The sequence below is a fragment of the Balaenoptera acutorostrata genome, chromosome 8, assembly GCF_949987535.1.
Source record: "Balaenoptera acutorostrata chromosome 8, mBalAcu1.1, whole genome shotgun sequence".
NCBI classification, from domain to species: domain Eukaryota; kingdom Metazoa; phylum Chordata; class Mammalia; order Artiodactyla; family Balaenopteridae; genus Balaenoptera; species Balaenoptera acutorostrata.
The window spans coordinates 27,831,002-27,855,667 of record NC_080071.1 but is presented as its reverse complement, the minus strand read 5'-3'; the positions used below and the strand labels follow the sequence as shown (position 1 = coordinate 27,855,667).

The window sequence follows — 24,666 nt, the reverse complement described above, 5'->3', positions numbered from 1 at the left end:
AGTCCCCTGATTATTCTGACAGACATGTGACCATGCCCACTCTTTACTCTCATGCTCTGCCATTTGTATTTCTCTGTATGCTACCTGTCACATCTTGCCTTGTATTAGAGTTATTGTGTTCTTATCACTTTTCTAGGAAGCTCCTTGAATGCAAAACTCATGCCTCATTTATGTTCAAATTCCTTTCATTGCCTCTTATGCCATAGTTGCTCACTGCACAATTGTAGAGTATAATGGCTGAATGAATTTTAAAAAGCACAGTGTATTGAGATTTAAGAAACCAATAGTTGTACTCAAAGGTGAGATATTAATTTTAAAACTAATTTTCAATGTAAAAGTGAACTTTATGGTAAATTATGTTTAGACATAACTGGTATAGTAAAAGGGACCAGGAATATAAAAGGGCATCTGAAAATAATAGATTCTGTTTGTTTTCTCGGGGGCTCTGCCACATACAAAAGCAAGATTACCCCTAGTTACATCTCCAATTTGGTGAAAAATATTTATTACCAGAAGCTCCCTTATAAACTTATATAGAATTCATAATCAACAACAAAAAGACCAAATCAGTGTCTTCTAGATAACACAAGGAATTTGTTTGCCAACCACAGAAAAATAAGACAAGGATTTGAACTTGGTCTTTCTGATTTCCAAGCCAATTCCTTCGGTTGTTTTAATGTTTTGTTGTTATTGCTGTTTGTCTGTTTGGGTTTCAAATTTTTCAACTAAATACCAGAGACATGGAAAATGTCATTCATTATGCAATGGTTACATAACATATTTCTTAAATGTTTGGTTCTATTCATATTATTTCAAAAAATTGCCATGGATAGTAGCAAGCAAGTCCTTTAATTTATGTTCTTTTATTTTAGCTGTTATTGGTATTAACATCTAAAATAGGAAAATCATACTGAGTAGTAGGATTCTTTCAACTCTAATATTCCTTAAATTTATGAAAATATTTTTGAAAACTCATATTTTGGACCATTTGCTACTAAACCTGACAATAGCCAAGAAGTATTAAAATTCTCTAAGTGATATGATAAAAATCAAGGATAGCTAGTTTCTATTTGGTTTGCATAAAATACAATGTAATGAAAGAAGGAAGTTGTATTTTAAAATATTTCCAGTGGCCACAAGTTATTGTTACTGATTTGGGTGTTGAAGGGATATGAAAAAGTGAAAACTGTATTTTGAAAGGTCTAAATAATACATGCTCATAAATGGCTCACTTCTTATTTTACTGAAGAAATGGACAATGGACTTGGAGTTCATTGGCCAACATGACGTGAATAGCTGCATCAATGGTATTGGAACCACATTGCTCGAGTCTGATGGCAGTGTTTCTTTAATATGACCCTACCACATGGAGAGGTAAATTGCAGATATTAATCTACTACATTGAAATTTTGGAGTCTCGATTCATACTGTTTTCTTTTTGCTCTTGCAGACTTTCATAGTGTTGAACAAAGGGAAAGCAATCTTCCGTTTCAATGCCACACCTGCTTTGTACATGCTCTCTCCTTTCAGTCCTCTCAGAAGAATATCTATTAAGATTTTAGTACACTCATATCCTTTATAAAATGCTTACTTACAATGGTTCTTTAAAATGCAGTTTTTGTTATTTTTTTAAAATATAGATTTTAGTCCTTCTGTACCTGAAAAGACTCTGGTTTACCAATCTCAGTATAATTTGGTGTAGATCTGTGAGTAGATTGGGAGAATGGCAATTTTAGTATTTTAGGAAAAATTGCTTTTGTCTGTTACTACCTTGTTCAAAGAGATTTTTTTTAAGTCTATAGACGTGCTTAGAATTTTTTTCTAAGGAAATATTGTTAGCATTTCAACAAATGTCTTTATCAAATATTCAAAGTTCCTACCGTGGTCTTTTATCATATTCCTTGATTCTAAGCTACCGCATTCAGCATGCTTATCATGTGCACTATTCTGACGAATTGCATATTTATGACCATGAGTAACCCTCCAGATTGGACCAAGAATGTAGAGTAAGTGGGTTTAAGTACATTTTAATATAGTCTTAGTATGGTCATTTTTATCCTTTCCTTTTTATACCAGGAAGTTATTGCATCTATAAAAGTTGTGGTGTTTATCTTCCCATGTTACATAGTTGCTTTTCTTTCAATTATTTTTTTCTCCCCTACAATATTAACCTGCTAATATTAGAATAGAATAATACATGCTACAGTCTTTTCTAGAAAAAAGACCTTATCAGATACCCTGCTTTGTTCTTAGACATGTCACATAGCTCTTGTCCTTGGGTATATTTCTGATAGGAACAATACAGGAATTTTCTAGGCAGATCTAATACCTGTGTTCTCAGTAATTTTTAAATACCTCTACTTTCTGAGAGTGATTCTGATATGTACATTTTAAGATTTTCTGGAAAGCCCTTTACTGTAGTTTATTCTAATAGTTAGAGTGGGTCCATAAACCAACGGCCCTACTCCAATAGATGCCTTCCTTTGGTTAATCAGAAAAAATTAATTATAAAGATTCACATGGTATTGTATTCTTTTCGCACTTAATATCCCAATGGATTCTTGTGCCTAGGTACACTTTTACTGGAATATATACTTTTGAATCACTTGTAAAAATCCTTGCAAGAGGCTTCTGTGTAGGAGAATTCACCTTCCTTCGTGACCCTTGGAACTGGCTTGATTTTATTGTCATTGTTTTTGCGTAAGTACTTTCAGTTTTTTGAAATGCCAGACTCATGAAAGTCTCAGACAGCACAGTATTCCAGTAAGAACAGACTTTTGGGGTTTGACTTTTCCAGCATATAATGGTTGCATTTAAAGGATACTGTATGAAAGTTAGTCATCAAAAAAATATTAATATTTTTTTCAGATAGAGCATTTTCTACTCAAAAGTGTATGACATCATTAAGATAGATGATCTTCCTCCATGCTCAGTACTTGGATAGATAATATATGTGGTGCCAGTTAGGGTCACACTTTTTCCAAGTTCTTATTTAAAATCTGGTAAAACCTATAAGAAAAACAGGAAAAAACTCAGGCATTTATTATAAGCACGGTGCTCTTTTTTTTTTATTAACCTATATTATTCAAAAGCTAATAAGTATATTAAAATAGAGAAATAAATCTTTTTATAAGGGCTGTCACTGCATACTAAACCTAACATTAATGCATTGTGTATGCATTACATAGGCAACCACAGTTTATTCTCAAGGGAAAAGTATCACATTAAGATATAATTTTAATTTATTCATCTTGCTGCTCCTTTCCTAAATATATTTGTCAGAAACATTTCTTTATTTTTTTAAATCTCAAACCTAGATACAGTATTTTCCCTCTGTCATTTGGAATGGTAAAAGTCATACATGTTCATTGGAGGGATTTAGACAATACAGAAGGGTCTTGAGATTTCTAGTCTCCAATTCCCGCACACCTGCCCCACCTCTTTGTCCTTCAGGCTGGCTCTTTTTGTGGTCATATAAGACTGCTGTAGTGCCACCCACCACCTGCTAGGACAACACTGTGTCAAAGAAGGCTGCATCTTCTCAGGGGTCTCCTTTTTTAAATTTATGTGCCGTAAACTTTACCATTTTTAAAGTATAAAATTCAGTGTTTTGTAGTGTGTTCACAAAGTTGTGCAACCATCACCACTCTCTAATTCCAGAATATTTTCGTCACCCCAGAAAGCAGTCACTTCCATTCCCTTCTCCCCCGACCCCAGTCCCTGGAAACCACTCAACTGTGTTCTGTCTCTGTGGATTTGCCTGTTCTAGACATTTCACATGAATGGAATCATGCAATATGCGGCCTTTTTGTGTCTGGCTTCTTTTAATTAGCATACAGTTGTCAAGGTTTGCTGCTGATATTTTATAGAATATTAAATATCTATATTATCATAATATTGAAGTTTAGTAATTGAAGCATTTAATTGTTTATTTAGGCATTTATGTGTATGAAACCATTTTAATAATACGTTTGTATTTTGCTCACATCAAATGACTCAAATCAAATCAAATTAAATTAGTAATGATAGAAACAAGAGACTTGCAGAACTATAAATTTAAATAAGAAGTTCCAAACGTAGGAAACACCTTGACTAAAGGCACAGGTAAGTATCATAGACTTTATCTAAATTCTGAATAACTCTGATTTAATTCTACAGGTATTTAACAGAATTTGTAAACCTAGGCAATGTTTCAGCTCTTCGAACTTTCAGAGTGTTGAGAGCTTTGAAAACTATTTCTGTAATCCCAGGTAAGAAGTAATTGGTGTGAAGCATTAGGCCACTCATAACTCCAACTATTTGGGAGTTGTTCTTTGTTTGTGTGTGTGTTGTTACCGTGTTTGTGTGTAAACTCCCCTATTACAGATATGTGACAGAGTTTGTGGACCTGGGCAATGTCTCAGCGTTGAGAACATTCAGAGTTCTCCGAGCTTTGAAAACAATTTCAGTCATTCCAGGTGAGAGTGGGGTTAAACACCGGGGCTGACTTTGATCTTTTGAAGGAAAAACAAGAAAAACTTTCTCTTATGCAATTTTAATTAAATTTGATCTCTTATGGTTTTCACAGTCGTTATTAAAAGTCAGCCTTTGAGTTTAATCAGTTGCATGAGTCTTAGACGATGAAGATGGCCATTTGGTTCACATCTCAACTTGAAATTTTCCCTCCTGTCTAACAGTTCATTTTCCATTTTGCTTATCCAGGAATGAAAATTTCAATTTGTTTTATTGCTTTTCATATGGTTAAGAAAAGAGATGTAAAATATCAGCATGGGGAGGATTGCATGACATAATGTTTTTTTCTTTCCTCAACAAACCATTTCTTAACTGAAAATTAGTAAGTTGTCACTATGTGCTGCAATTCAGCCTCTTTTTTGTTTTGGTGTCATTATAAAGAGATGTTTTGTCTGACACACATTCACTGAATTGACACTTTTTAAAAATTATTTTTTCAAGTGAGTGTGGATATGGTTTGAGCAACCAAATTATTCATTTTGACAGTTTGGTTATTCTCTTGAAATATTTTAAAGTGTTTAATCACTTGCTGTAATATACAGAAACAAAATATATAAAACAGCAAGTCCACCCTTTTGAGCTGGTAGACTTTTTTCCAACTAGGTTATTTAAGATCATTGATTTGATAAAATGCATGCATTTCTAGGAAAGCTTGTGTTTTGTTTTCGTTTCTCATTCAGAGGCTTTATTTCATTTTGAACACCTATTTCTCCTCCACGTATTCAGGCCTGAAGACCATCGTAGGGGCCCTGATCCAGTCTGTGAAGAAGCTTTCTGACGTCATGATCCTGACTGTGTTCTGTCTGAGCGTGTTTGCACTGATTGGGCTGCAGCTCTTTATGGGCAACCTGAAGCAAAAATGTGTGCGGACTCCACTTGAAAATAATGAAACAATAGAAAGCATATTGAATACTCTCGATGAAGAAGACTATGGAAGTAAGAATGCCCCTGTAGTTATTAATAGGTTGAAATAAGGCTAAGAGCATTGTTCTCTTCTGGCAATGAAATGTTGCTTTCATTTTAATTATTTCAAAATCACGCAAATATAGAGAAAGTTGCTACAATGTGAATTTGGATCATGTTATATTTTCATAAATTTCCCTCAATCTAAGCTTTCTAGCGGTTCTGGTATTAAGAACATGGGATAGTTCCATAATTCTCAATTTCTGTAAGATAAAAAAGAATAAGTTTGCTCTAGAAAAATAAATTTAGCTATGAATTAATGATATTGACCATTAAATTTCATAAGTTATATATTTATATACTGTAGTTTTATTGAGTAATTTATACTTATGTTTATTTTATAGTATAATTTATTATATAGTAATATAATTATATTTTTACCCTTGTATTTTTCTTATAACTATAACATTGTACAGTCATGTTAATCATGTTATAATGATAATATTATCACATATTAAAATGTTTGTCTCAATAATATTTCTAAAGATTTGTATAAGCAGAACAGTTTATGCAGCTTTATCAGCACTATCCTCATACTATAACCAATGATGAGTTTTACAGCTCTTTCTAATGGCTTCCCTCAATCTAGCTAATGATCATCAAAGTTTAATTCATCAGAACTAGTTCTGTAGATACCATTTAAGACGATCTGTACACACAGTCTCAGAAGTCTACTTAATTCACAAGTGTATTTTAGAGTATCTTACAGAAAGCATAAACGTCATGTTTTCTAAATAGTTATCCCCTAACACAGTTTCTCTCACCAGAGCTGATGAGTTTGGGTGAGAATGAAATCTAGCAAGATTGTAATTTCTGTCTAACACCTGCAGTGTGTCTGTATGATGTTGCCCACGTGAACCCATAAACCTTAATAATTAGATCCAGAGGTAAGGTGGACATGCAAGTGCCTTTGATAGAAGGAGATCAGGGAATAAAGGTCAGGTGTTAATTCTCCTTAAATAATAAAGAGTCGTATACATCTTTTTTTTTTTTTTTTTTTTACTTAATGTGTTTTTTCCTACTCACTGAGGAATATAAAGGCAAATAAAACCTAGCTAATATAGTAAAAGACTGTAAATAAAGAAAACTGAAGAAAAGGAAGCCTAAAACAAGAAAACTGAAGGTTTTCAAAGTAAAATTTTTAATGTATATTTTTTTTACTACCAGCATTTGATGAGGAATGTAGCATATTTTCCTATCCTTTTCTTTAATTTATTTTTTCAGCTTCTGAGTTTTATTAATATGATCTTAAATTTTATTCCTAGTTTCCAAAGGATTTTATTTCTTAATTTATGTACCATGCAAGTTATAGAGCTTACAGGTAATTGCTGACATTTGTACTTTGTTTTATGAATCAGTTTACAGCACTTACTTAAACTTGACTTTTTTTTTAACTAGGATCATTACCAGTCCTTTTATTCTGAATCTTGGTCTCATTCCTGAGTTCATGCTTTGAGTGATTTTTAACCTTCTGGAATTGCTTCAAGCAATTTTTTTCAAAAGGAGTAGAAAAAGCTCTTGGATTTTGCAGTGTATCTTCATATTGCATTTACACATGAGTGAATGACAGCTTAGCTAACAATGAAATTTTATACCACAATCTTCTCCCTCAACTCTATACATTATTCTTGATTTTCTTCTGAAATATAGTTTCATAGCAGAGATGATTGTGTTAAGTCCGAGTTTGGTTTCCCACCTGTTTTCTGTGTCATAGAAGCCCAGTCTCACTGCAATATTAATTCAAGTATTCATTTATCACATGGGTTTATTGAGTGCTTCCCTGAGCTAAGCATCGTACAAGTTTCTGGACCTGTAGCAGTGAGTATGATAACCTCAGGCCCTGCATCCACAGAGCTTATCTTCTAGGGTAAAAAGAGTAAAAGGAGGGGAACAGACCAATAAGAAATATTGCAAGTTATAACAAATGCTATGCAAAGAAAATAAATCTCAGGGGCTGAGATACCAACTAAATGAGAAGCCCTCTCTGAGGAGGTGGCATTTAAGCAGAGATCTAAAGGATAATAAGAAGCCATAAAATAGTGTAAGTGTAAATGGGGGCTGTTCCTTGAATTAGAAGGAAGAACTTGTGGGAAAGCCCTGAGACAAGAAAGAGTATCATGTGTTTAAGGAATGGGAAAATAGCAGTGTGGTTAGACTTTAGCAAAGGAGAGGCAGAATGGCAACAGAGAAAGTTGGAGAAAAAGGCAGGGGTCATATCATGAAGAATGTCTTAGCCCATGGAAAGGAGTTTGGATTTTATTTTAAATGCAGTGGTTTTAATCACTTTACCATATGGGGAGCTGATTGGGTAAGAGCAGATGGTAGATTGGAATAAGGAAGACCAGTTAGGATGTTGTTTCTATCATTCCAAACAAGACAAGATTGTGGTTTCATCTAGAGTGGCAGCAGAAGGTGAAAAAGGTGAGTTCAAAATGACACCTGTAGAACTCGCTGATGAATTAGAGAGGAGAGAAGGGCTTGGGGATCTCGTCTAGGTTTCTGGCACAGTAACTGGATAGGTGGCAATGGGAAGTGAGGGAAGAGTGGGCAGGTTTGTAGGAGAAAGTCACTATTAACCAGTTAAAATTGAGATGTCATTGGGACATCCAAGTGGAGATAGAAAGTAGACAATTGGAGATTTAAGCATAGAGATCAGAGGAACTGCCTAGTTGGGAGATATACACTTCGAAGTAATCAGCAGAGGGAAGAGATATGTACACACATACACACATCCTTCTGAAAACCCTGATGTTCATAAGTAGGTAGAGAATGGGAAATCTGGTGTTTAAAGCAAATTTGGTGTTTAGAAGATGCTCATCTCTACCACCCTAATGTCTAGAAGGCAGGTAGAGAGGAGGACCCCAAAAAAGATGCAGTGAAAGAGTGGCCAGTAAAGCAAGAAGCAAAGGTATAAGTTGGAAAACCAAGAGAAAAATGTATGTTGAGAAAAAGGGAGTGCTTGTGTTGAATGATGCTGCAAGATCAAGGATTAAGATCAAGATCAAGGATGATGAGGATAGAGAAATGTATATTAGCTTAAACAACATGGAAGTCATTAGAGACTTTCATGAGCAAATTTTAATAGAGCGGTAGGAGCACAGGGTTGGACGAAGGTGGTGACGGGTGAATAAGATGTCAGGAAGAAGAGAAGACAGTATGTGTAGACAGTTCTTCCAAGAAATTTGGCTGTAAGGGAATCAGAATAACAGGGGCAATGGCCAACATTTTTTTAAAAGATGGATTTTGATAAGGATGTTTTTCTAGTTTTAGAAATGAATAAGTAGTAAAATATGGATTAATAATTCAGGAGAGTGGGGGAGGGCAAGTCCTTGAGAAAGTGGGAGAGCGAAGGGGAGAGACATCTCCACCATAGAAGCAGGAGGAAAGATGGAAAAGCAGGCTCCAGCGTAATCAGAGGAGGATTAAGTCAAGCCCAGTGGCTTTTATTTCCACAGAAAAGTGCGAGATGGGATCATTGGCTGGGAGTGCAAAAGAGGAATTCTTCTCTTGGTATTACATTTTCCCTTTACATGTTAACCTTAAATTCTCTTGAGGCTAATTATCCTAATAATTTACTGTTTATTTGTTTGGGAATTATTTTCAAGTGTTCTACAAGACCAGAGTAGTTCACTCTCCCTCATGGCTTCACCTTTCATCATTCGTGTATTGAATTGACTATGTTAGCCCTGCAACATGCCCGTACAGGCAGCTCTAGAGCCCACTTTTATAAATCAGCTCCTCAGTGATTGGTAAATGTGAACTGGTATTTCTTTAAAGGATAACGCTAAAGTAATCCTTCCATAATAAAAATATCTCAGAGGTTTATGTATAAAACATTGCATGATAACCTCCTCCATCGTCATTCTGCCATGCGTACCCTCCCTAAGGCACAGGATATTTTGCAAAAATGAACACTGTGAGAGTTTTTACCCCAAACTAAGAGGCCTTATTGGTTTATTTGTGTCTTCTAAGATTTGTATCTTCTACATAAGACCAAACGATGGCATATAAGTCAGTTAGTCTTATCTGAAGTTGTCTAATAAGAGCTGCTGCTCTTTGAGCATTGATGTAGAAAGTGTGGGTCACTGTGTTAAGTGTTTTACATGCAATGGCCTATTAGTACTAATTCAACAGCTCTACAAAGTAAGTGTTCTTATCCACATTTTACAGATGCAGAAGCTAAATCTTAAAGTGATAAAATAATTTTCCTACATAGGAAGGGGTAGAAACAATATTCAAATCCAAGTACTACATCTGACTTCAAAGTCTTCGTTCTGCTGTTACTCCAGAGCCTCCTAGAAATTACATGTTTATTTATTTTGACTTGAGCCAGATAGGAAGTTGGGCCCTTATTAAAAAAAATTCTTTTTGTCCTTTATACCTTTACTGTATACGTTTGGATCAGCCCCCTGTATTAAGAATAAGTCATTATAGTAAATAAAGGAAGAGTTATGAGTTCCTTTACACCTGAAAATGGGCACAAAGAGTACCATGAAAGGGGAAAATGTACATTTATTTCAGTTCTGTATCCTCAACATCCAGAACTTAGTAAGTCCTAAATAGATGTTGATTGATGAGTAAACAATGAGAGAATTTCAGAAAATAAATTTCCTTCACTTATAGTGTTGCCTTGCCAACCGTACCCCTTCTGGAATACTTGGGACTGAGCTGGGGGCTCTTTTCCTTCTCTTTCCCTCCCTTCCCTCCCCTTCCCCAGCTCCACTTTCTCTCTGGGTTAACTCATCGGGTCCCATGGCCTGACGATGACGCCCATCTTTGTATCTCCATAGTTGATACCTTCACTGACCTCAAGACTCATATCAATCCAGTCACTTACTTGACAAATATAATTTAATACCCAATAATCATCTCACGTGGAGCACAGCTAAAACGGAGCTCCTGGTTGTCCTTCAGGCCATTCCTTGCCCCACTCGTCCTTATCCCAGTAACTGGTACCACTCTTGACTAGTAGATCCATCCTTGTGTCTCTTCTCTTCCACACACCCCCCATGCACTCCGTCAACACATCCCGTCCACTTGATTCTATCCCCTTCTCTCCGTATCCACGGCTACTCTCTGAATCGTAGCCATGTCACCTGTCACTGTAGTCACTTAGCTTGTGTCCCTGCTTCCACACTTGCCCTCCTATAGCCCATAGTCCACAGAGCAGCCACAACAACATTCAAAAATGTTAATTATTGTCTCACATCTCTACTTCCTACTTCTATTACTTCCTATCATACTTACAATCCAAACTCCTTTCCATGGCATGCAAAGCCTTGCTACGTGGCCCCGGCCCACCTCTGACACCACAATCCTCCCCACTCACTGCACTATAACTGGGCTGGCCATTTTGCTTTTTTGTTTCCATATACCAACTTCACTTCTACCTTGGGGTTTTGCTCTTTGCTCTTCACTCTGTCAAGATGTCTCACGAGGGTCCTCGAATGGCTGGCTTCTCTGTAGCATTTAGGTTCCAGCTCGAATGTCATCTCTTTAGAAAGGACTTCCCTGACCACATTTGGTCACATTGTCTTAATTTATTTTCTTTAGGGCATTTATCCCTATGAGAAAATACCTTGTATATTTACTTATTTACTTGTTCAGTGGCTTTCTCCATCCCCAACCTCCACCCTTACCTAAACATAAAGAAAGCTTCATAAAATTGATTATCTTATTTATCATGTTTGTCATCGTATTCACTGCCTCGCCCATAAGAGGTTATCAACAAATATTTGAAGGAGAATATATAAGAATACAATAAATAAATGAATGCCTATTGCCTGGCACTGGGCCTGAATATGTTTGTAAATATGTCTATATTAATTAACTGACCTGCTGTGTCACTCTTAAAGCTTACACTCCATAATGTTATATTGTTCAATTTCTTCCTAAACAGAATATTTTTATTACTTGGAGGGATCCAAAGATGCTCTCCTTTGTGGTTTCAGCACCGATTCAGGGTATGTAATATTTGTTTTCAGTTTAGTCCAAAGGCTGGGGGAAAAAAGGAAAATCAAACTCAATCAGTTTGCTAATAAGAACCTTTGATTCTATATTATTTTCATATATTTCATGGCATTTTTTGACTCATTCTGTCCCACAGTGAGTCCAAACTTTAAAACTTTCATGGTTAATGCATACCATGCATTTGAAAGCAATACTTTGAGGTAGTGCTTGAATTAAAACAAGATACAAATCATATACATCCTAAGCAAGTAGAAAAAAATTACTTCCAGAAAACCCCACCAAAAGTTGGTTGGATAGTTTCCAACCTTTCTTCTTTCTGGGAAGAAGAGTGACAAAATCAACTTTTCTTTCCATCCCCAAATTATACTCATTCTCCCATCAAGTATGGTTCATAGGTGACAGAATGCAGTGACATTTTGGCCACTCTAAACAAAAGGATCCCATGGACTGGGGTAAAGATATTTTAAGAATGTCGTATTTATGTAAGTACCCATTTTGCTCTTTCTCGCACACACCGACTTTATTTCTGCTGCAGGGCCTTTGTTCTTGCACTCCCCCCTGCCCAGGGGCTCTGTGTACACTGGGAACATAAAAATAAACAAGATAAGGTTGCTGCTCCTAAAGACACCTCAGAACACTGTGTTTATTTGACATCATGGATACCAATCCACTAATTTTAAAAAGAAAAAAAGTTTTTAAAAACTAGAAATCTATGCACTTACACAATTGCTATCTGTTGACTGTTCTTGATTCTAATTCACCCCAAGAATAATTTGGGGAGACACAGTTTTATTAGAGGCCTATATATCAATCTTTATGGCCACAAGGACTACTTTATGACATCTGGTGAAAGTTTCCAAGTCTTAATGATTGATGATGATGATACTAATAGCAGCTACCATTTATTAAATGCTTTCTATGTGCAGGAACTAGGCTAGGTAATTTGCATACATTATCTTCTTTAAACTTAATAACAGTCTTAACCTTTGGAGGTAGGTATTATTATCTTGTCTCACAGAAAGAAGGAACTGGGCCTTGGAGAATTTAAGTAATTTGACAAAGTCAACAACTAGTAAAAAGTAAGGATGGGATTCAAACCCAGTTCTTGCTGGCTCCAAATAATGTGTTCTTTATCATTATTCAATATTGTCCCCCTGGAAAGGAAACCTTGAATTTCCGACGTCTCTGTAGTACCCTTTAGCTTGCATCCTGAAGGTACTCTGACTTATGATATCCTTTTTCACATGTAGTCAGTGTCCAGAAGGGTACACCTGTGTGAAGGTTGGCAGGAACCCTGATTATGGCTACACGAGCTTCGATACTTTCAGTTGGGCCTTCTTAGCCTTGTTTCGGCTAATGACCCAGGATTACTGGGAAAACCTTTACCAACAGGTGAGTGCCAAGAGAAACATTCATTGCATTCATTGCACAAAAATCTGATGTATGTTCCTTACCAGCTTTATATATGAGATGTTTTATTCAATTTATAATGGAGAAAACTCTATTGTCTTAGTACTAAAATTAGACATGTTCTATTTCCAGCACTATTAGAATGGATAGTTCTTAAATCATGAATTATTTTCTTATTCTTCTGGGGTTTTGGATCTCTAGATCTCTTTCCCCCTTTCTGAATATAGCATCCCACGGGGTCCTAGGTAAATAACAAGAAATATACTGTAATGTTCTCTCACAGCACTCCTACACACGCTATGCTTTCCACACTTGCCTCCCTGTCTGCAGTGCCCTAAACACCAGGCTCTCCTTTGCTCACTGTTCTTTATTTTGTGCACTCCCATGTACAGTTGTTCTGGACTGAATAGTATCTCCCCCAAATTCATATGTTGAAGTCCTAACTCCCAGGACCTTAGAATGACTATATTTAGAGTTAAGGCCTTTAAAGAGGTAACTAAGTTAAAATGAGGCCATTAGGGTGGGTCCGAAACCAATCTGATGTCCTTATAAGAAGGAAACATTAGGACATGAGTAGCGATACACACACACAGAGAGAAAATACCTTGTGAGGACTCAGTGAGAAGGTAGCCATCCACAAGCCAAGGGGAGAGACCGCAGGAGAAACCAAACCTGCCAATACTTTGATCTTGGACTTCAATCCTCTAGGACTGAGAAAATAAATTTCTGTTGTTTAAGTTACCCAATTTATAGCATTTTGTTATGGCAGCCTGAGCAAACTAATATGAGAATGGAAGACTCAATTCATGTCTCTGAGTTTTTCTCTCTCAACTCACTTGTTCCTTCTTCTATACGTCCATGCCCTTTGACTGTTCTTCAGTTTATAGCATCCATCTCTTGTACTGGAATTCTTCATTCATGTGACCATCTCCTCTCTAACTTACATGTGATCCTCTTGGGATTGTGGCTCTATCTTTTCACCTATATGTTATCAGTACCCAACCCCAAGAGGAAGGAGACCAAAAATGATTATTCTATATTATAAAAAATAATGACTCACTTCTCAAATTGCTACGGATTCTTCTTTTGGCCTGTTTTATGTCTATTTAATTTCTGAGAATATTATAAATGAATGTAGAAATTATATAAAAATCTTACTTCACGGGAAAAAAAAGAAATACAAATGACTTTTTAAGTATGCAAAAAGATACTCACCTTTACTGCAAATTAAAACTGGAGTGACGTATAACTTTTCACCTGTCGGATCACCAAAATCAAAAAGTTGATCAAAAGAGAGATACTGTCTGACTAGATGTGGGGAGGTAGACTTTCTCACACATTTCTGGGAACCACTGGAGAAGATATCATGGCAATTTCTATGAAAATTAAAATGAATATACCTGTTGACCTAAGAATTCCACTACAAAGAATTTATCCAAAAGAAGAAATCAGTAACAACAGTAACTGATAGAAAAGGCAATTGAGTTACCAGGCATCAGAGATAGAATGAAGAGACTTATTTTTCATTTAATATCTGTTTGTACCATTTGAATTTTTTACCATGTATTACATTTAAAAATTTTTAATAAATGTTAATTAAAAATACATAAAAGATGAATGCATAAGTTCATATAATGAGGCTATCTACCTTGTATTAACATAATCATTAATATTTCTTAAAGATACAATTTTATCAGTAAATGATACTATGGAAATTATCTAGTCCTATAATTTGAAAATGAGTAAAGCAGCTAGTTTTTGAGTAATTTTCAGATTAGGGGAGAAAAAATCCAGGGTTATTATTATGCTTACTAATAGTCAAGAATCATACTTAATTTCGGTACAAGCTTAATTAATTGCTATATCTTTTGTACTGAAAAGTGTGTATTTTCATACTGATTGTTTTCGATGAAGATACAATTTTATTCCTTTATATTTTTGATAACATGAGAGTATACAGAACTGTACGATTTACATACCTAATATGCCATTCAAGTTGAAATGATTTAACAGAAAAACCCTTTGTGTTATTAAAATAATAATTTCCATTTTTCCCTAGACACTGCGTGCTGCTGGGAAAACCTACATGATCTTCTTTGTTGTGGTGATTTTCCTGGGATCATTTTATCTAATAAACTTGATCCTGGCTGTAGTTGCCATGGCCTATGAAGAACAGAACCAGGCAAACATCGAAGAAGCTAGGCAGAAAGAGTTAGAATTTCAACAGATGTTAGATCGACTTAAAAAAGAGCAAGAGGAAGCTGAGGTATTGTTATTTGATTTAAACTTCTTCCTAGAAGTAGAAAAGCAGAGGAAACAGCAGAAGCCCTGTGGCCTATGCTCAGCCTTCCCCGGGGAGATTTTCCTTCCTGGTTTCCTTTCATTTTTATAAATGAAAACTGAATTTTCATTCTGGTGTGGTCAAAGGAAGCAATTCTGGATTGAGTTAGAACTGACATCTGCCCCATTCCACCTTCCCACATAATCAGCTCACTCCAGCACGGAGAATGTTCTAATCTCTTCCTCCTAAACCTGTTACTCACAATTCCTCTGTGTGTATGGCATTATGCAAAGTCCCAAAATATATATGTTGTATTTCCCCATTGTACACAAATGTATATGTTGTATTTCCCCATTGTACACAAATGTTTAGGGAAAATTATTTGATGTTAAAGTTAGATACTCTGTGAGGTAGAAAGCAAAATGTTCATCAGTTTTGGTTAGTGTTGCAAGGATTTTAAGATAACGTATGAGATGTTAAGAAAATCATACTTATGATTGTGGCCACTTTAGGTTAAGTCACAAATTCTTGAGGATTTCTCCTTCCTCCTTCCTCCAAAGGGGTACTTCAGTGGAAAAGTTTGAGGAGGCTTGTACTAAGAGAACCAAAATTTCAAATATTCCACACATGTTTGACCTAGCAAATCTCTTCAAGCAACCTAACCTATTTGGGGGAGGGTAATAATCTGTGATGCGGAGAAACTTTGAAGCAGAAAGATGTTCAGGACAGTATTTTAATAATATTAAAAATAAGAAAGCATTTATATTTCCAAAAATTAGAAAATGGTTAAGAAGACTGTGATATGTTTGTGTCGTGGAGTATTATTCGGCCATAAAATGATGTGTTTTAATAATATTATGACAGGAAAAGGTGTTAATATAACAATATATTAAGTTGTAGAATACAAAATAGAATATAGGATACAAACAATTTAAAAATTATATATATAAAGAGTGGAAGAAATGTTAACACCAATTATTGCTGGGATGTAGGTTTCTGACTGATTTTTGTTTTTTATTCACAATATCTTTATTTTCCAAATTTTTACAAGGATCGTTTTATTTTAATAATAAAAATTTAATTTTTATAAAAGGGGTAGCACTAGGCTATCCCAGGAATTTCCTAGAGAACCCCTAAAAGGCTCTTTCATTTTCTTGAGATATTATTCTGTAATAATTTATTTTATTTGCAAATAATTCATTCTTCATTAAAGTATAGTGGTACCTGAATTTATTGATAATATTGAGTTAATTACCTGAACAAGATATACAAATGAATTATCACATGGTTTATGTGTTTTATGACCCAGAATTACCTAAAATTAAAACTTTTACATATACAATTTAAAATTCCACATATACTACTTAAATTGCTTTACTATATAGTAATAGTATGTAATAGTTTAATTCCAAGGCACAGTATGGCTTTATTACAATGCAGGAAAAGCAATAAACATATATTTTGTAAGCTCTCTATTCAGAGTGCAAAGAAAACGACATTACTTCCCTTACAAGGGACGTGATTACATGAACAGTGTAATTGAATTTGTAGTAACCAGATGCCCCATAATAGGGTTTCCCAGACTTTGGAAATGACTCACTGTGTGTGTGACCTCTTGGTGCAACAGGCAATAGCAATGGCAGCAGCTGAATATACAAGCATTGAGAGAAGCCGGATAATGGGCCTCTCCGAGAGTTCTTCCGAAACATCCAAACTGAGCTCTAAAAGTGCTAAAGAAAGAAGAAACAGAAGAAAGAAAAAGAGTCAAAAGAAACTCTCCATTGGGGAAGAAAAGGGAGATGGTGAGAAATTGTCCAAATCGGAATCCGAGGAGAGCATCAGGAGAAAAAGTTTCCACCTTGGTGTTGAAGGTCATAGGCGAGCACGTGAAAAGAGATTGTCTACCCCTAACCAGGTACCACTGACACCGTCACATGCATATCACCAGAGGTGGCATCATAGAGCAAAGTGTTCTATCTGAGGGAAGGGACCTCAGGAGAGGAGTGAGTTGTTGTTGTAGCCACTGACTACAGAACAAGACCCACATCTTGTCAACGCCATGGACTGGCTTCACCTCAGTCCTACCTTTCTCAACCTTCATGTACCCTCAGTCCCCCATGATTGTTTACTCTCACCTACATGCCCAATATTTTCATTCCTTTATTACTTGGTACATATGGTTTCCTCTAAGTGGGATGATTTTCTTCCTTGTTTTCCTCCTGGCATAGGACCACCCATTCTTTACCCATTAGCTCAGGTGCCACCCATCCACAAAGATTCCTCTGTCCTCGCCACTCTTCCCAATCTGCTCTTCAGTTACCCACTCAGAATTCCTATCCTTTTTATCTACGTCATCATTTAAAAATTCTATCTTCTACTACTTAAGTCTGTAAAACCCTTCCAGATATATACAAAAATAAAAGTCCCTGCCTTCAAAGATTTCATAATCTGGTTGGGGAGACAGAACTTGAATACATGTGATATCAATAAAAAGAAATATGACAAGAGCAGTCCAAGCTAGTTTTAAGGTAACGACCTTGTCATACCCATTTTCCATTATTCACTATGCCTACCACCTTGTCCTGTACATAGCAAGCACTAATGTTTATTCAATTAGATACTTCTGAAGAATATGCAGTTTGGTTTATACACATGTTTTATCTTGGACATGAGTCATATAAATGGGACTTTTTTCCCCTCTTTTGTACTGGGCAGCTTCTTTTCCAAGTTCTAATATTTTATGACTTTGTAAACCCACTAGTATTAAAAGGTCTTTTTTAAAAATATATTTATTTATTTATTTGGTTGTGCTGGGTCTTAGTTGCGGCTCGCCAGCTCTGTAGTTGTGGCATGCAAACTCTTAGTTGCAGCATGCATGTGGGATCTAGTTCCCTGACCAGGGATCGAACCCATGTCCCCTGCATTGAAAGGAGGATTCTTAACCACGGGACCACCAGGGAAGTCCCAAAAGGTCTTTCTTAACACACCTTAACCAAGCCCTCAACATGCAGGGTAGAGTTGCAAGCAGTGGAACGCAAAGATACATACAGCATGGTCTTGGGCCTCAAGAAAGTTTCAATACTTATGGAATGTATGGGTTGATATATGAAAAGCTCAAAAACGGGCATCAATACCAAATTCTTTCTTTAAGTGATACGTTCTTTATAGCAGCATGAATGGTACAGAATGAATGGAGAGATCACTCTAGGCCAGAACTATAGAGAGCGGTACAGCAACAAATAATGTACCTGGTCCTGAAAGGATGAACTTTTCCAGTCTTTTCGTTCCTTATTTGGAAGAATTTGTCTTTTTGCTGAATTTCTTTGTTTTTAAATATGTTTCATTTAAACCTGTACAGAGCCTCCTGCCCTCAGGCCAGTGGTCTCAGTGGAAGTTATGGGAAATGAACTTCTGTTTTTGGGTGCTTCAGCAGATACGTGTCCTCTCTTATTTTTTCTGCAGTCACCACTCAGCATTCATGGCTCCTTGTTTTCTGCAAGGCGAAGCAGCAGAACAAGTCTTTTTAGTTTCAAAGGTCGAGGAAAAGATATTGGATCTGAGACTGAATTTGCTGACGATGAGCATAGCATCTTCGGGGACAGTGAGAGCAGAAGGGGCTCACTGTTCGTGCCCCACAGACCTCGGGAGCGGCGCAGCAGTAATATCAGCCAAGCCAGTAGGTCCCCCCCCATGCTGCCGGTGAACAGGAGGATGCACAGCACCGTGGACTGCAATGGTGTGGTCTCCTTGGTAGATGGACCCTCAGCCCTCATGTTCCCCAATGGACAGCTTCTGCCAGAGGTGATAATAGATAAGGCAACTTCTGAGGACAGTGTAAGTACGTTTTAAATAGCTCAGGCATGGCTTGGCCCTTACTCTTGCATCCATCAGTCTCTCTGCTGGAGGGGCCTTCTCTCTGGTCCTGTGAATGCCTCTGCATCTTGCAATACTTTTTATGTTAGAAACACACCTTTAACTGATTAATGTACTCCTAATACTATTGTTGTAGGTATCTAATTCCAAGATATTTAAAACCCCATTTTTGAAAAAAGATACTTATCTACTGATACTATACTTGATTATGAATCATCCCCTTAGAAAACAATTTATAAAAGATCTATATATCAGCACAAAATGCATTGATAATGCTGATCTTATTAGTTGATAATAGGTCCCATGTCTCTAAGGAAATTTGGATTATTTGTCACCTACTGCTATTTTTTTCAAGTCACTACTTAATATATACCTTATTGCAAGGATCTTATTTGAATTGTTAATAATTAATAATAGTAATAGTAATAGCAGACACATTAGTATTTACAACAGCCCTATGAGGTGATATATTATTATCCCTGTTTTACAAATAGGGAAACTGAGGCACAGGGAAATAAAGCACGTTGTGCAAGGTCACTCAGCTAATAAATGGTAGTCCTAAAGTTCAAACAGAGACCCTCTATTTCAAAGCTTGTGCTTTTAACCACCATACTTTCTCTCCAATGTGTGGTAGGCTTCTTGGAAATAATTTAGAATAACTGTGCTTTTTCCCATACATAAATGAAACTTACTGTTTTCATTAAAAAACAACAAAACTCTTTTATCTGGAATCTATGAATAAAAACATAATATCCAAAACACATACAGAAATGCAAACATATATATATAAAGACAAAAACAAAACACCTTTCCAAAACAACAATTTCAAGACTTTAGGAGTCATTGAGTGGTTTGAGAAAAAGGTGTGATTAGGCTTGAAAGTCTTTCCGGTTTATGGAGTATCTAGGTTACCTCTTAAGGCCACTGACTATGTTACACTGCATTACTCAGTATCAGCAAGGCTTTGACTTTGAACTTGGGCTACCGATTCATAAATTCATGGTTGCAGACAATGTAGTATTTCAAGTGAGAATAAAGTTCCATCAAAGCCATGGCCACACACATATTTTCGTTTGGTTTGAAAGAATGCATGTGCTTTTAGGTCACCTGTGACCTCTGTGCTTGCACGATACAGCTTCAGCCCTCTGTCAAGGTATTTTTCCTTATCAAACGAGCATGTTAAATTTCCACAGAATCAGATCTTTGTTGTGTTTTGCTTTTCAACAATGTGTATTACCTGTAAAAGATTATATAATGTGTATCAGATTTGGAGATTATTTCCTATTTTTAAATGGAATGTTTTATTTAATACTTTATTTTTACCCACAGAAAAATCAGTAGCACTCTAAATCCTGAAACTAAAACTACAAAACTTGAGTAATTAGTGGAAACTTTAAGATTCAATAGAAATGCAAAACATAATAGTGTGGAATAATGTACAGTTTAGATGAAAAAATTGCATGAGAAATAATATAAACTTGACACCTGAGACATGTCTACATGGAGAACAAATTATTTAATCAACACAGCTGATTGTTTGACTTGGGGAAAAAGAAATCTCTGCTTCTGGAAAGTCAGTAAATTAGAGAGTATATCAGGGAAAACATGGTTATAGAAAGATTTCTATATAAAGCCACCTGCAGATATGTGTGTGTGTCTTTGCACATACACATACATGCATACATACACACATACACATATTTTTGCCTGTTTGTCAATGTTTTAATATATACACAAATATAAACTGTACAACTTTACAACTCTAGATCTGTATATCTATATATATGTAGAATGGTGTGTGTGTTTGTGTGTATACACACGTACATACATACCACACACAACTAGATAGATAGATGATAAATGTAGACTTGTATAGTTGTTTATATGTATATATATGTGTGTGAGCATGTGTGTGTGTGTGTGTGTATTGTTGGCCTGCCCTGAACTGGCATAGTGTTTTAACTTTGAATTAGTTGCTAAGATTTAGAAATAAGACATCTTCACATAAAAATGGGTATACCTGGTAAGACTGAGCTCATATTCCTGCTGCATAGCAGCAATCCTTTAGAGCTGGAGAGTGGTCACCTCTTTTAGATGGAGCTTATATTCTCCATTTTGCTACAGTTTCCATCAGTCTTAATTGTCCTTTTCCAACTGAGTCATTTTTCCTCATAGCCTCAGAGCAGCTCATGAGATCTTCCTTGGCAGTGAGAAACAATCATTACAGTTGCCTGTGTTATTGCTGTACCTTAACAAAGAATAATTACAAAAATTTAATTTAACCTAGAAATCTAGGTTCTACCCCTTTACGCACACGCCACTTAACAATTGTTTAGCTGTTTACACGTAGGATTCTTACATAGTAAAACTATCTGAATAAATTGGAAACTCTGAAAGATAGATAATGATAGTGAATTTAACAATGAAAGCAGCTCATTTTATCTTTTATTTCCTAAGTATTAATTCATTTAATACTCATAGAAAGATTGTAAGGCAAGTGCTATGATTATCCCCATTTTACCAGTGATGAAATGGAGATAGGTTAAGTAACTCTCCTATGATACACAGCCTGTAAGTAGCAGAGCCATGATTCAAATCAACAATCTAGACTCTACTTTTAATTACTCACTACAACTATGTGAGCAAGATTTTATTTTCTACCTACAATTTATTAGAATTCCATTCTTAAAACTGTAATTAATCATCTTTTTTTTTCAGGGTACAAACAATCAAATACACAAGAAAAGACGTTCCAGTTCTTACCTCCTTTCTGAGGATATGTTGAATGATCCCAATCTCAGACAAAGGGCAATGAGTAGGGCAAGCATATTAACAAACACTGTAGAAGGTACGGAATAATATTCTCTTTACCATACAGAGTTTTAACAAAATTCAGGTAAGTCCTAGTCAGCCTTAAATAGATATAGCAAGTTCTTAGAAAGAATTCAAAGAATATAAAATGGTTATAAACAATGGTAAGGCTAACCAATGGACACTAAAGGAATTGTCTTTATGTGCTTAAAAAGTGGATAAAGTTATTTGTGATTAAAGACAGGCTTTGGGCGATATGCCTTTCAAAGATAGATAACTTTATGGTACTAAATGAAGAAAGGGAGGTTAACCCAGGCCTGTGTGGTTCTCTCACTATGTATTCTTCGAAACTTTACCTAGTCTCTTGGAATTGAACATCTTTCTAAAATGTGAGAAAACAATACAAACTTCCAGGTGTTTATAAATTGCTGCCTCTGAGCACCTTCTATAAAATTGTGAAATGGTAAATATGTGACATGACATCTGTTAAGATTGTGATCCAAAGGAATTAGAGAAAGCAGTTCAGAGAATATGATGTGAATAGTAGTGGTCGGTCAAAGGGTGGCAATTTAAAAAAATGTGTTGGCTCCCACCTTCTCTCCCCACAATGCGCCCCAGGTCTTACCTTGTCCACGGGCAACCACCTTGTCCCCCCACATACCCATGATGGGCCCAGACAAAGTTTTCACCTATCTCCTAAATTTATGATGAGAACTAAATGGGCTAATGGTGTTTAGTGCCTATTGCATGAGTCACTCTATAAATTATTTTCAGTCTCTTGGTTCTGGGATTGTTTTCACCTGTGAACTAGCAAGAGCTTTTCCTGGATAGAGTAGAAGTGTGTTATTGTTGTAATGGGTTAAGGACACAGGGGAAAGTATGTATACTGGTATACATACATTTATCTTAAAAATATACATATCTCCATTAAGAAAACATCAATTCTCTTGTTTACTGTCACATGTTAAGTATATGTTTCTCTCAGAGATATCCATATCTGCTCTCATTCATTAATTTCACTGCCTTCTCCTTATGGTTGATCTAGTAAATGAATGTGTGATATAAGATTTTTATGTAACATGCTATGCTTTCATAGAAACAGTACTGTTAAATTTGCAAAGTCTAAACAGAAGACGTGTTTCAGTGTTAAAGTATACTGCTGATTTGTATCTGGTGAGGAATAAAAAGTATACAATATGCAAATGATTGACTTGGTGTTCTCTGTTGTTTTTTCTCCCAGAACTCGAGGAGTCCAGGCAAAAATGTCCACCTTGGTGGTACAGATTTGCACACACATTCTTGATCTGGAATTGCTCTCCATATTGGATAAAATTCAAAAAACTTATCTATTTTATTGTAATGGATCCTTTTGTAGATCTTGCTATTACCATTTGCATAGTTTTAAACACACTGTTCATGGCTATGGAACATCACCCAATGACTGATGAATTCAAGAACGTGCTCACTGTGGGAAATTTGGTAAGTCTCTTAATGTGGGTTATGTTCCCAGAGCTGCTCTGTTTGTTTGTCATGACTGTCGTTTCTTTTTTTGAAGTCAGATGGATATTTAGCTAGGTAATTAGGCATCTCCAGAACTCACAGTATGAATCATTGTACAGAGTCAAGTTTCTGGTGATAGTTACTATTTTTAAATAATTTTGCGGTAATATTGAGGCCTATAAATAACAATACTATTTCCATAACGAGTCACATCTTGGGAGATGATAGTGTGTTCTGTTTTTCTGCTGGCGTGTCTCTTAGCAGCAACACTTTGAAAATTTGATACTTCCTTACCCATTTTATAATTACACTGCAGCTTCCTTATGAGTACATACCCTACATGTTTTCAGAAAAGCTATGGATACTTTGTTTTGACATAATAGGTAAAGAATCTAGACCTTTGGAGGTCCAAAGTCCTGAGTTTGAATCCTGGTTTTGCCTCTTACTGGTTTTATGACCTTGGGAAAATGTTTTAATATCTGTAATCTTTAATTTTCTCATTTATGTAATTATAATACTTTATAAAATAATAATAATTCTTTAATATAATGATAATAATATTTTATATATCATATTATTGAGAGGAATAAACACTTTCTACTTATCAGCCTGGCATATAGTAAGTACTCAACAAATCAAACCCATTGTCATCACCATCATGCTTTCAATGAATCAGCAGAAACAAGCCTTAAGAACAAGAATATTTGGAAACCAGAATGATTAAACTGGACACAAGACATAAGGGCAGACTAGAAGGATTCTAGTAGGAAAGTTGATGCTCTTTAATGTGCAGTGTTGATCACACTCAAGTTAATTAATGCCTTATGGCAAATAGAAAGTGCTAGTTTCCAACAATCTGCATGAATCAGGCAGAAGTACTATTTCACAACCAAAGGGTCCCAACTTATGACTCTTCATAAATCATGAAAAACTCTGGATGTCTTTGCAAATGTCTGTATAAGATCATTTTACTTTTGCCGTGGTCCCAAACCAATTGATCTTTGAAGTCAAAGAGTGTTTCTGAGTTGATCATCTCTCCAAAATTTCTTATGAATATTCCCAGTCGGGATGTTTAAAACTCATGTGCTCTAAGTTAGCATTCTTCTTTCTTTCTATTCCTCACTGGAAAAAGGCAGGACTATTTAATCTAGTTTCTAATTGTTGGTAGAGGTCCAGATGATGAAAATCAGTACCTTCTCACTGACTTGACTGCATCACTGTGAATCCAAAAAAGACTCACCATGTTTCTTGTCTATGACTACAATCCCAAGTCTGGGTGCTCCCTGCTAGTCTTCTTGATGCTGCATTATTTTAAAAATGACTCGCACAGTTATAGAGCTAACTAT

The 24,666-nt window shown here is 35.8% G+C and overlaps 1 protein-coding gene across 1 annotated transcript in view; it reads left to right on the top strand.

Annotated features, from left to right (window-relative positions):
• Positions 1–24,666, top strand: part of SCN9A (sodium voltage-gated channel alpha subunit 9) — a 153,050-nt gene that overhangs the window by 69,015 nt on the left and 59,369 nt on the right. Inside the window, exons 3-14 of the mRNA XM_007183216.2 lie at positions 1,451–1,569; positions 1,917–2,006; positions 2,572–2,700; positions 4,159–4,250; positions 5,239–5,448; positions 11,375–11,438; positions 12,696–12,837; positions 14,915–15,121; positions 16,764–17,051; positions 18,599–18,970; positions 21,728–21,857; positions 23,061–23,299. Coding sequence (XP_007183278.2) covers positions 1,451–1,569; positions 1,917–2,006; positions 2,572–2,700; positions 4,159–4,250; positions 5,239–5,448; positions 11,375–11,438; positions 12,696–12,837; positions 14,915–15,121; positions 16,764–17,051; positions 18,599–18,970; positions 21,728–21,857; positions 23,061–23,299 — 2,082 coding nt within the window. The remainder of the gene's footprint in view (positions 1–1,450; positions 1,570–1,916; positions 2,007–2,571; positions 2,701–4,158; positions 4,251–5,238; positions 5,449–11,374; positions 11,439–12,695; positions 12,838–14,914; positions 15,122–16,763; positions 17,052–18,598; positions 18,971–21,727; positions 21,858–23,060; positions 23,300–24,666) is intronic.